This window comes from Argiope bruennichi, chromosome 1, assembly GCF_947563725.1.
Source record: "Argiope bruennichi chromosome 1, qqArgBrue1.1, whole genome shotgun sequence".
Lineage (NCBI taxonomy): Eukaryota > Metazoa > Arthropoda > Arachnida > Araneae > Araneidae > Argiope > Argiope bruennichi.
The window spans coordinates 35,401,073-35,414,863 of NC_079151.1; the positions used below are offsets into that span (position 1 = coordinate 35,401,073).

General features: G+C 28.3%; 2 protein-coding genes across 2 annotated transcripts; both read right to left on the bottom strand.

Moving 5' to 3' along the window:
* Positions 1–1,866: 1,866 nt before the first annotated feature.
* Positions 1,867–2,424, bottom strand: LOC129972280 (zinc finger protein 675-like). Its single transcript, XM_056086367.1, has 2 exons — positions 2,141–2,424; positions 1,867–1,996 (listed from the first exon to the last, which is right to left on the bottom strand). Exons 1-2 carry the CDS (start codon positions 2,422–2,424, stop codon positions 1,867–1,869), a joined length of 414 nt encoding a protein of 137 aa, XP_055942342.1.
* A 7,551-nt stretch (positions 2,425–9,975) lies between these two features.
* On the bottom strand, positions 9,976–10,602 carry LOC129972290 (zinc finger protein 239-like). The gene has a single exon (XM_056086378.1). The coding sequence runs from the start codon at positions 10,600–10,602 to the stop codon at positions 9,976–9,978; it is 627 nt and encodes a 208-aa protein (XP_055942353.1).
* Between the last annotated feature and the right edge of the window lie 3,189 nt (positions 10,603–13,791).

The window sequence follows — 13,791 nt, forward strand, 5'->3', positions numbered from 1 at the left end:
TGATCTATGAGGATTAGCTCATCCGAGGACTTGTAGAGTATCATCCTGAGGAGTTTCCGCTGTAAATATAGAAACTGAAAAATAAATAAAATTTATTACAAAATGCAATAGATTTTTATGTTGGGAATTACTATATCAAAAAAAAATCGATTGAAAAATTTATTTAAAAATTATTATATGAAATTTATTTAAAAATTATATAATTATTACATATATGTATAACGTTTATTACAAAAACACAATAAACATTTATGGTGGAAATTACCATATCAAAAAATAACCGATTGGAGTATTTATTTAAAAAGTAAAATTACCGGAAATTTCAAATATATTATTTGTCAAATTCAAATTAAAATCACGGTTACCTAATCTTATAAAACTTGCGACTCATTTTTTAGAAACAAAATCCATAGCCGCCTCCTGCATCCTATTTTTATTTTCCTGAAACACACATCTTTTTTCCCAAAGAGGTTTCATGATTCTAAATGGAAGTCTTATGCGGAAAGAATCAACATTAAGCAGAATAGATTGATAACGATTTTAAGAGCACAACATAATTTTGCAAATAGTAGAAATAACACACATATTTAGTAGTATGTCTCAGCCACCACGAAATATGAAAACATTTTAGAATCTCTTGTCTAAATCCTTAAAAGTAAGTATAAGGAACATAGCAAAAATAACTCAAAAGTTATTTTAAAAGGCTTAGATAAAACTGACAATTTTTATTCAATAATAATTAAAACATCTATAATAAAATAATCTACGAAATTAAAAATTAATCGCTAAAAAGTAATTATAAGACTATACAATATATACAAAAAAGGGGCTCAATAAAAAGCATGAAACAATCGTTATTATGCAGCATCGAATTTCCAATTACAAATTCGGACAAGCTCATTTAGCACAACAGATCTCGGAGGAAGAAATCGACTCTATAAATGTCAGATATTAATGTTAAGTGAAATGATTAAAGTAAAAAATAAAATGACATCCACAAATTCTAGGAAAGAAATTACCATTTTTTCATATCATTGTGGCGACTTTTTAATGTATTATTTAAAATAAATTCATACGAGTTTTGACAGTCCCGAACATTTTAAAAATACACTCATCGTTGTCTTTGCAAAGACAGTTGGCTTTATAAGGAGTCAAAATAGCTCAAATAATATTAGCATGTAATTAAAGATAAGCATAATCTGAATTGAAAAGATTACCTGCTCAGCACTGAACAATCAAATCACAATTTCCATTGTCTAATTCGAATCTAATGCAGACTGTGCTTTAAAAAAATACAGTTTTCATTGACTCTGAATTTAAAACCATTCAAACTAATTACTTTGTGCTTAAGAATCATGCTTATTCACTATTTTCCCATATTAGGTTTTCAAAGCAGCTATATTATAGTTTGTTGCGGTAAAATGAATTCGGGTTCAGGATAAATTAAATCTTTTTTGTCATATAAAATAAAAACCTGATGATAAGTGCATTGTCGGTTATGGAAAGCAAGAAATTTATCCACGCTGGATGAACAAAATTGTATGAGCAATGCTTAATTTATCCTTGTCGGTTATATAAAGTATTGGAATTTATCTAGGTTTTATCCGTTTATCAAAACCAAAGGATTCCTTCAGTATGTTCCTCGATATATCTGTATAATGAAATTATCATATATATTCTAGCTGAGATTTCAAAAATTTTAAATTTTCATTTTTAGCCGATGATTTAAAAATTAATAAAAAGTTTCATTTTCCACTGAAGGGATTTCCAGTTTCTTCATTATTGTTAGATTTCCTGTTTGAACTATCCTTTGATAATTTTTTGAAATAATTAACTATCAATAAAATTTCGCCGAAGCTCCGCAGGTTAAATCTCTTCTTCTGGATGGCTGCGTAAATGTTTCAGTAAATTGCTTTTCTTGCTGTATGCTTTGCCGCATACTTCGCAGACATATGGCTTTTCTTTTGTATGCGTACGTAAGTGAGTTTTTAAATTACTTATTTGAGAGAATTTATTGCCACAGACTTCACAGACATAAGGTTTTTCTTTTGTATGCGTGCGTAAATGTGTTTTAAAATAACTTATTTGAGAAAAATTTTTGCCACAGATCTCACAGGCATAAGGTTTGTCCTTTGTATGCGTACGTAAGTGAATGGCTAATGTGCTTCTATCAGTGAATGCTTTACTACAAACTTCACAAACGTAAGGCTTTTCTTTTGTATGAATGCGTGTATGCATTTTTAAATTACTTCTTCTTTTGAACGCTTTTCCACAAGTTTCACAAATATGTGGTTTCAAGTTTGAATGACAAATTAAATGACGATTTAATGCTTTTCTGTTGCTACAGTTTAATCCACATATTTCACACTGAAATCTTCGTTCTTCCTGAGAAGCCGGCGTATTTTTATTTAGTTCTTCTTCCATATTTAATTCTACTCCATATATATAGCATACATAAGTTTTCTCTGAAACGAATAGATGATCGCTTATTCCTTGTACTATTCTTTGTAAATATTTCGTCAAGTTTTTTCGAATATGAAATTTTCATCTCAGTGAAAAAGTAACTACATTAACATTTCTCCTTTCAGCCTGAAATAATCATTCCTCGTGATTTGATAACCAATTTTTAGATTTTGTTCCTTCATCAAAAAAAAAAAAAAAAAAAAAAAAAAAAAAAATCAGACATAAAATTAAATGACGCTAATTCCAATAATTCAAAGATAGTTCTATCGCTGATTGAAATTTTGATTTTTTATCGCATTCCTTCTAAAAAGATTTCTATCAGCATTCTTTTAATTTGGAATATTGCAGTATACGTATTTCTTCTTTACTGTTTATTAAAAACGCAGATTTGAATTTTGATCATATAAAAAAGGCTCCAAATGTTACTTATTTAAAAAAAAACCTTATTTGTATCTTTTTAAAAGTTGTAAAAACAGATGCCTTGACCTGTTATTAATCTTAAATTTAAACAGTGCAGAATATAAACGAACACATTCTGTTATTCCAATCCGTTAGTAACCACAGATTCCTTGTTAAAATTTACATGTCATAAAATCCTATCTGTTAAATGAGAAATCTTCTTCTTACAATCGCAGAAGTTCTTTGAGCAATTATTGTATGCAATTCAAGAAGCATAGTAAGAGAAAAAAGAATTGTCATGCACAATAATTTCACGGCGTCTTTGTGTATAATCTTTGGGAAGTTCTTGTTAGTGTTTTAACTAGTTTTACGGCTTCTGTAGTTTTCTTATATATCTCGATCACAAAACATATGCCTATGTATCAAATGAATTTAGGTATTCGTTAGCAATGTACTCATTGGCAATTCAAATAGATCCCATTATTTTATTTCTATACCGTTATAAATGGGCTAGTATATTCAATAGGAAAACACTTTTATATGTAAAAAGAATTATATTTTTTGTTTTTTCATCTTAATTAAATTCGTCCTAAAGGTGGTCCAAATATATATATAGTGTCGGTCCCATTTACCATATTTTGATAATAAAACATTCTTGATATACTAACTGAACTGCCACGAAACAAGATTAGAAGCTTTAAATATAGCTGTTTCAAACTATTCGAAATTCTTCCCTCAGAAAGGTCCATGCTTCAATTAACAGTTCTTCTTACTGGCTAATGCTTATTTCCTAAAAATAATAAAATTCTAAGCATTATCACTCAGTCAGTCTGGTTGTCTGAAAGTGGAGCTTTTTTTTTTATTTAAAAAGAAAAATATTATATTTACTAAATTCGTTAAGATAGGGATATTGTAGAGAAATTTAGAATTCATTAGATTTCAGCATTAGGTTTATTGTATCAAATAACAAAAATGCATTTCATTTATGCAATTTTTTTTACTAGGAATAAATGCCTTTACTTATTTTCTTGAAGAAAAAAATGATGGGACCATTGCTTATGATATTTCATTAAACTATAATTAATTTTCATAAAACATAATTCCTTTTTAATTACCGATGTTTTGAAGTTATATTTAAAAATTGGATGATGAAGGCGACAGTCGAAATTCTATACGATTAATAACTAAATAATAATAATTACATTAGCAATTTTTTATATTTACTAAAAGAATTAAATTATTTTTTAAAAATGATTTTTCAACTATCACATTATTGCTAATTGAGACATTATTACTAGTTGAAATTTAGGAATAGTGAAACTATCGCTAATAGAATGGCAACAAATTTCGTATACATCAGCGCTTAAAACTGTGTTACAATTTTGAAAATAATACAGCTTAATTCGCTATTGAAGTAATAATAATAATAATAAACCGAGATTTCTCATACCATCTCCTGCTTTTAATCTGAACATTCCAGGAATTTATCTGGAATGTGATAATTTAATTATCACGATTAAAAATTTAGAACTTTCTACTATCTCCATAATTTAAACCTTCTTGATTTTCCTCAATTTTACATTTGACTTTCAAAGGGATTATTCAAAAGAGAATCGAGCAGAAATATGAAATTTAGTATTGGACATTTAGACCAAAACTTTTCAGCAGTACAATGTTGACTTACCCAAAAGAGCGAACTATAAGCGTCTGTTCAACCGTGAGCACGTGAACCTGATAATTTAAAAGAATAAAAAAAGTCTTATGGATTAACTTGGTATATAGCGTAATTAGAAGATGAGTATGAAATTTTTTAACAAATCCGTCAATAAGATGATCTATATATTTGTAAACAGAGAATAATTTTACACTGATGATGAATTTATAAGCGATACAAAACGTAAATGGCTCTCTTTGTTTAATGAATAGCTCATATTTTATAGGAAAGCAAAATCTCAAACAACATCTTGACACACGTTATGACAGGTTTGACACAGAAATTTTAGTAGTGTCCAACATTATGGATACTATTATCAGAAACGGACATTCGCGACTCAAGCCTGATTCTGATTCGAATATCTTCGAAAAACCAATTATTATATGCGAGAATGAATGAATAATTATAATAATATTAATAATTAATAATAATTAAACTAAATTTGATTCTCAAAAAAATCAATATAAATTTAGATTGCCCTCTAGAATTGTATTATTAAGTATTTTAGAGCGAAAACATAAAAAAAAAGGATTTGTATTCAATTTATAAGTTGAAAACTCACGTTGGAAAAAAGAAATTCGTGTGTCGTTTATATATGCTATGCTTAAAGAATATCAGAATTACGTCAGAGCTAAAATAAATAAGAAACAAACGGAATAGAAAAAAAACAATTTATTAAAATAACGATGTAAGATAAAATAATTATATGTCAAAGGTCCACAGCAAACAAGACAAGGGAATACCACAGAAAAAGTAAACATGTGCTATCTTCTTTCCAGCAATAAATAAACAAGGAAAATCTAAGATAAAGATGTCGTTTTGGTTGATTCTTTTTATTGTTATCATCTGATAGTCATTTCGAATAATTTTAAAGAAATTAAAAAAGAAATAACAAGAAGCTGTAGATTAAACAATATTTAACCCGACAGTGTTTATTCGTTTCTCAGCATCGTTCTTCGTCAATAAAACGAGACCATCTTCTAGGGTCAAAATGGTAACAGGGATATTTGTTTTTCTCCTTCAAAGTTCTAAAATTTTGTAATAATAATATTGGATCAAATTAATACAATTTCAGATCCACAACGAATTTTATTCTTTTCGTCTATTGATTCATTTCGCTGTCAAAAATCAGCATCAGCTAAAACAATAGATTTTGCTATTGTAGATTTTTCTCTTTTATTTCAAATTTAATAGCACGCAAGATTTTCGCGTCATTTACAGTTAGTAACTAGAATCGGCGATAATCAAAACATTATCAGAATAGAATGTACACTTTAATATCACAAGAATATTATATCATGCTTTAAGAATATTCAATGTCCGCTGTCATTTAAAATATAATTTACTGACTGTTATGATTTTGCAGAATATATTATGATGCTCAAGGGATATTTTTCAGATCCTCACAGGAACGCTGAAGCCAATAAAGTCCGTTCTTTTCAGCAGAGGTGATGCTCTTACTTGCATATTTTATGCAGCTTTCATCTACAGACTGCTAAAGGTACGCCACTGTTCATCACCTACTGCTACTTCTCTGAGCAGCCTTATATATACTACTAATACTCCTATATAAAAGATCCCCACACAAAAAACCTGTTTGTTTCTTATTATAAGCTTATAAACCTAATGTATTGTAATTGATGATATTTACGGAGCAGAGTTCCCTAAACACTAAATAAATAAATATTTAAAATCATGTCTTGGAAATGGCTTACCCCAAAGGTATTGCTAAACCGATAAAATATAGTATGCAACGATTGCACCCAGCTGTTGAATTGCATCGAATTTTGCACAAAATCCTTCGAACATGCATCTGTTCATTTTTATGATTAATAAACAAAATAAATAAAATTAAGCTAAATAGGTGGATAAATATGGAATATAATTTTATTATTTGAAAAATATTTCGGACCTAATCGATCGACAAGTAGACATTCTCTAAGCTTAGTATTAGTTAAAAAAATAACTCAAAATCGTAGTATGCTCTGTGATTCAATTTTATTATTTTAATTGTATCAAAACTGTATAACTGCCTTGGAACTTTATTTATTATAGGATAATCTGCTAATCCGTCAGCTTGTATGGACGCAAGTAGTTACAGAACGTGATAAAATCAAATGAAATAAAGAGTGTGATTTCGATATTGAAACTAATTGTATCCAATTTTTGAAACAATCAGCAGATGGAGTAAAATTCGATGAAATCAAAAAACGAATAATTTCTCTTTCGAAGTTTATATGCTGCAATTTGGATTCGAACAACATGGAAAAAATGAATGGATTTACATACATCAAAATCAACAAAAAATATTTATGTCGGGTTTTATCAGTTATATACAAATATTTTCAAAAGTTTTGAAATATATTCATTAATAAAATTAATACCGATTAAGTTTAACTTTAAAATTTTGATAGGCAAATTACTTAATTTCACATGCACTGCTCCAACTTGTCAAACTTTAAGCAGTGTTTTATTACTTTTCATGACTTAGCGAAAACTCACACCGAAATATTCCAATGCAGACATTGCATTCATAAACATACATTATATTATGAAAGCATACCAGTATAGCAATAATAAAAAAGACAAACGCAAGACTGAATATAAAAAAAACATTTATTTAAAACAAAAATTGGATTAAGATCATTTTCACGATAAAAAGATCCTTTACAAACACATATACCGAGTAATGAATATGATGACTGATAACAGTAATAATGATATTTGCCTTCTAACAGATCTTGATAGAATGAAATTTCAAGAAATCGGTTTTCCTTAAAATCCTGATGACAAAAATTAATTCAATCTGATGATTTAAGCCTGTATATAAGTCAGTTTTTTCATGAGATGCATGTTTTCAGAGCAAACTCCATCGGGTAGAATATAATTATTACTTTCACACAGCATTAATTTCAAGAAGCCAGCCTGATATGGTATAACGTTATCATCCATGAGGATTACCGCATCCGAGAAAGACTGACTTCTGCAATGGTCATCTCGTGGAGTTTCTAATGGAAATTTAGAAACTGAAAATGAATAAAAATTATTAAAACCACAATAGACACTTACGTTGGAACACACCATATTAAAAATACACGATTAAGAGTACTTATTTAAAAATGAAATAATCGAAAATCTAAATATTAATATTTTCTCAAATATTTTTCTGGTAAGTAAATTAATAAAAATAAATACGACAGCAAATTTATATTTAATTTTCTATTTCAATTTTCTTTAGTTATTTTATAATTTGGCTATTTAAAAATATTTTTTGATTAATATTTTGATTATAGTGTATACTGTTTATTGCAGTACTTATATATAATTTTTTAAACTTTCTCTTTTATTTCTCTTTAATTTCTCATTTTTACATTTGATTGCAAAGCCTCCATGTTATTCAGAAACATCACAAAATATATTGCGGAGTAGAAGATAGCAAAGTTTAGGAAAGAAGAGTTGCACGGTCTTATGTGATAAACACTGCCCAATAAGCAAAGTTGCAATGACAGGTGACACAGCGCAGTATTGATATGATAAAATAATTTAATATTATTATTTCTAGAATTTGTATAAAATCTAGGATAATTTATTCAAATTAGCAGACTGAAATCACGCAAACTTCAATCATTTATCAACTTCAAAGTTCCAGAACTTTTAGATTCTTTCACCGAAAAAGTGAGATATGAATAATGAAGTTGTCCGAGTGTACAAGCATACAAGAGATAGCATTAAATAGGAGGTCTTGACTTCATCTTAAATTATGTGACATCAATTGAAATTTTGTCCCTAAGGTAGTTTTTGTCTGATTCTATTTTCATATAAGTGCAAGGAAAAAGTTTTTGGTACTAATGTTCGGAATAAAATGAGAAGAATGGATTTTAATTATTTTGCTCATACCGATTAATAATGGCTATTTTATAGGTATAAATAATAATTGAGAAATGTTTCAAGTTTTAAAGTTTCAGTCAATTGTCATAATAATTAGCAACAGAATTTTTAGAAACAGAATCCATAGCAATCTCATATATTCGATGCTTATTTTACAGAGAAATACAGCCCACCTTTCTTCCCAAACAGGTTTTATGATTCTAAATAGAGGTATTACACGAAAAGACTTCTATTTTGTTTAATATGGATATTCCACATTAAACAATATAGATTGATGACGATTTTAATTCCACATCAAAATATTGTAGAAAGTGGAATTAGCACACACATTCAAGAGTTGTCTCACTTACCATGGGATACTGATATATCTTATGATCTTTTGTATAAATCCTTCAAAGTAAAGAACATAAAAAAAAATTCAACATTTTTTTAAAAGCCTTAGTAGAAAATTCAATAATAATAAAAACATCTATATTAAAACAATTTTTATCAAATTAAAAATTAGAGCTAAAAATGAAGCATGAAAGAGCTTTTAATTTCGAAATAGAAATTCGAACATGTTCTCGGACAAGATATCTCGGAATAAGTAGTCGAATTTATAAATATTAGAAATTAATTTAAAAGTCAAATAATTTAAGTAAAAAATAAACTACACAATCTAAGAAACATGCTTACAGAAAATTGTAGTGCTTAATATATCATTTAATTGATATAATTGATACAGGTATTGATAGACTTGAACATTTAAAAAATGTACTCATCTTTGTTTTTGTAATGACAAATGGCTTTAAAATAAGTTTAAACAGCTTAAATAACAATAATATATAATTAAAGATTAGTATAATCTGTATAGGAAAGCGTTACCTGTTCAGCACAATGAAATCTCAATTTCCAGCGTGAAATTCGATTGCAGTCTGTGCTTTAAAATAACCAGTTTTCATTGACTCTCAATTTAAAAATCACCATTCTCATTGATAACTTTGTGCTAAAAAATCATGTTTATTCACCATTTTCCCATATTTGGTTTTCAAAGCAGTCACACTGTAGTTTGTTACGGTAAAATGAGTTCCGGTAAAAGATAAATTAAATCTCTCTTGTGATATAAAATAAGAACTTCATGATAAGTACATAGTTGGTTAAAAAAATCATAGAATTTATCCAAGCTGGATAAACAAAAATGTATGAGCCATGTGGAATTTATCCATGTTGGTTATACAAAGCTTTGGAATTTATCTAGGTTATTTATCCAATCTGAAGGATTCCTTCAATATGTTCCTCCAAATATTTGTATAATGAATTTATCATTTATATTCTAGCTGAGATTTCAACAATTTTAAATTTTTTATTACAACAAATTTAATATTTTTATTGGATAATTTAAAAACTAATCAAAAGTTTCATGTTCCCCAGAACGAATTTCCAGAGACTTCATCATTGTTAGATTTGATTTTACATTAAAAAGAAATTATTTTGTAATAATTACTATCAAAATTTCGCTCAAGCACCGCAGGTTAAATCTCTTCTTCCGGATGGGTACGTAAATGTTTTATTAAATTGGCTCTACTGCTGCGTCCTTTGCCACATATTTCACAGACATAAGGCTTTTCTTTTGTATGCGTACGTAAGTGAGTTTTTAAATTGCTTATTTGAGAGAATTTATTGCCACATATTTCACAGACATAAGGTTTGTCCTTTGTATGCGTACGTAAATGAGTTTTTAAATTATTTTTTTGAGAGAATTTATTGCCACAGACTTCACAGCCATAAGGTTTGTCCTTTGTATGCGTACGTAAGTGAGTTTTTAAATTACTTATTTGAGAGAACTTATTGCCACAGACTTCACAGACATAAGGTTTGTCCTTTGTATGCGTACGTAAGTGAGTTTTTAAATTACTTATTTGAGAGAATTTATTACCACAGACTTCACAGACATAGGGCTTTTCTTCTTTGTGAATACGTAAATGTACTTTTAAACTACACGCAAGAGCGAAAGCTTTAATACAGATATCACAGACATAAGGTTGTTCTTTTGTATGAATGCGTAAATGTTCCTTTAAACCAGATTTACGTGCGAATGCTTTAATACAGATATCACAGACATAAGGTTTATCATTTTCATGAATAATCAAGTGTGCCATTAATGCACTTTTTCTGCTGAATGCTTTATTACATATTTCACATATATCGGTTTTTTCGTTTATGTGACAGCGTGTATGAGTTTTTAAATGACTTCTTGTTTTGAACGCTTTACCGCAAGTTTCACATATATGGGGTTCACGTTTGAATGGCACAATGAATGCTTATTTAAAGCTACTCTATTAGTGCAATTAATTCCACATATTTCACATTGAAATCGTATTTCTCTCCGATAAGGGAGCGAATATTTCTTTAGTTCTTCTTCCATATTTAATTCTACTTCACACACAGCATACATCTATATCTCTTGATTTGATATTTATTCATTAGATTTTGTTCTTTGACTAAATATAAAAAAAAATCAGGCATTCAAATGAATTAAGTGAAGATAATCCCAATTATTCCAAGATATTTCTATCTCACAAATTCGATCAGCATTCTTTAAATTTGGAATAATTTAGCTCTCATAGGTCTTCTTTAATGAATATTAAAAACACAGCTTTTCATTTTTATGATGGAAAAAGGGATTCAAATATTTATTTATTTAAACGAAAACTTACTTGTAACGGCTCCTAACTTTTTAAAACTTTTAGACTCATGTTTTGACTTCTTATTAATCTCGAATTTAATCGCTGCTTGTTATAATGTAAAAAAATCTGTTATTCCAATCCGCTATTAATCCGAGGTGTTTTGTTTAAGTTTACATGTCATATAATAATATCAGTTAAATAAGAAATTTTCTTCTTGTAACCGCAGAAGTTTTTCAGCAATCATTGCAAGCAATTTACGAAGCAGACAGAGTAAGACAAAAATAATAATAATGATTTCATGAAAGAAAAAAATAATAAAATTATAATGATTTCAAGTTATTTTTGAGGAGGGTTCTTTCTTCTTTGGGGTTCATCTTTGGGGAGGTTGTGTTAGTACGAGTGCTAGTTTTCATGGTTTCTACAGTTTTCATACATATCTCGATAACAAACCATATTTTCCTATATGCCTCTGCATCAAATGAATTTAGGTCATCATCAGTTGTATTCTGGTTGTCGATTCCAATAGATCCCATTATTTTATTTCTGTACTTTTACAAAACTCTTCTGTATTAAGTAAAGAATTATATTCGTAGTTTTGTTTTTTAATTTTTATTTATGATCTCAATTTCTGTATAATCTCCACTTATATTTCGATATCAAAACCTTCTTCAGATGCGATTTGAAATGCAATTAATCGAGATTAGAAGCTTTAAGTATAATAATTTCAGATTATCTGCCGATCTTCTGCCTTGAAGAAGATCTATGTTTCAATGCAGAGTTCTGCTTTGGAGCTATCGCTTATTCCTTCAAAACAATAAAATTCTAATCACTATAATTCAATCATTGCCGTTATTCGGAAATTGAACATTTTTTTGCTGTTATTTAAGATGAAAAATATTGTATTTATAAAATTTCTTAAAATAAGAAGATTGTTCATTTGGGTTCAAAATTTACACTTGACTTTCAAAGTGATAATTCAAAAGGAACCTAGCTAGACACATGAAAATTATGATATAATTACTAATTCAAAGATGTCTATTAATTTAATTTAAACGTTTCAAATTTAGAAATATTGAAAATTGTAGAAATATTGTAGTATAAACGCTTCACATTTCTTTTACACTCACACGCTACAAATCAGTTGGAATTTTTAAAATAATACAGTATAGTTCGTAAGTGATGCAGAAACAACTAATCTCCTGGGTTAAGTAATATCTACTCGGGAATACTAAATATGTCACCCTCCCCGCCGAATGGAAACAAAAGCCGTTCGTTCAGAAGTTGATTTTTTTTTTTGTTGTTGTTTAAGATCAAAAGTATTATATTTACTAAATTCGTTAAATTCTTTCTTGAGGAAGTTCAATTTTTCAATGCGTAGGGGCTATTTTCAATGCTTAGGGTTCTTCTTAGGGGCTATCGCTTATCACCTAAAAATAATGAAATTCTAAGCATTATGATTCAGTCATTGCCGTTATTCGAAAATTGAACATTTTTTGTTTTTATTATAAAGATGAAAAAGACTATATTGATTAAATTTGTTCAGATGGGGTGATTTTATAGAAATTTAACACTCATTCAGTTTCAGGTTAATTGTACCAAACAACGTAAAGTGCATTTCATTTATGCTATTTATCTTATGAAGCCTTTAGTATTTTTTTGTAGAAATAAATGATTGTGCCAGTGCTTGTGATGTTTCTTATATTGTCCTTAATTTTCATAAAACATAATCCTTTTGCAATAATCGCTGTTTTGAAATTATATTTAAAATGTGGGTGATGAAACCGACAGTCAAAATTCTATACGATTAATTAATGTTTTAAAAACTAAATAATAATAAATATATTATAAATTTTTTATATTTATCAAAGAATATTAAACTTATTTGCCGAAAAAATTTTAAAATCTTCGCTTCATTATGATTTAATTGATGATTACTAACACAAACGAAATGTCTGAAAATTATAAATGGCCAAACTATTCATAGTAGAATCAAATCAAAATTCATTTATATCAGCACATTACAACTGCGTTGGAATTTTGAAAATAAAACAGCTTAATGTTCGTATGCAATACACAAGCAACTGTACTCCGGGGTAAAGTTATATCTGGCACGAAATACTTGATTTCTGGTACCCCTCCTCGCTTAATCCGAACAAAATTTCCAGATTAATTATTAAAAATTTAGGCTTTTGAATTTTTATAATCTCAGTGCTTTAAACATATTGGGTTCCAAATTTCAGTTTGAATTTCAAAGGGATAATTCGAAGGAAATCGAGCTAGACATGAAATTTATCATCTGACGTCTGAACCACAATATTAGGATGTAGCCAGTCAAAGTGAAAATAACTATCTGTCCGTCCATTCTCCCATGAAAGTGATAAAAAAATCAAACAGTCTTATATATTCATTTGGCATGTAGCGTGATCAGAAGCTACGCTTCAAATTTGACCCAAATCCATCAAAGCGAAATATATTGATTGATTTATATATTCATGATAAGTCTAAAAAAAATCCCAATGAATTTTTGCATAATGATGATACTTTTGAAATTCAGCTATCAAAATATAAATGTCTTTATTTAGACTGAATTTACCTTTGTGCATAGTATAAATTTATATTAACTGACAAACACAATTAATAGGCTGGAGAGTGAAGGCATGC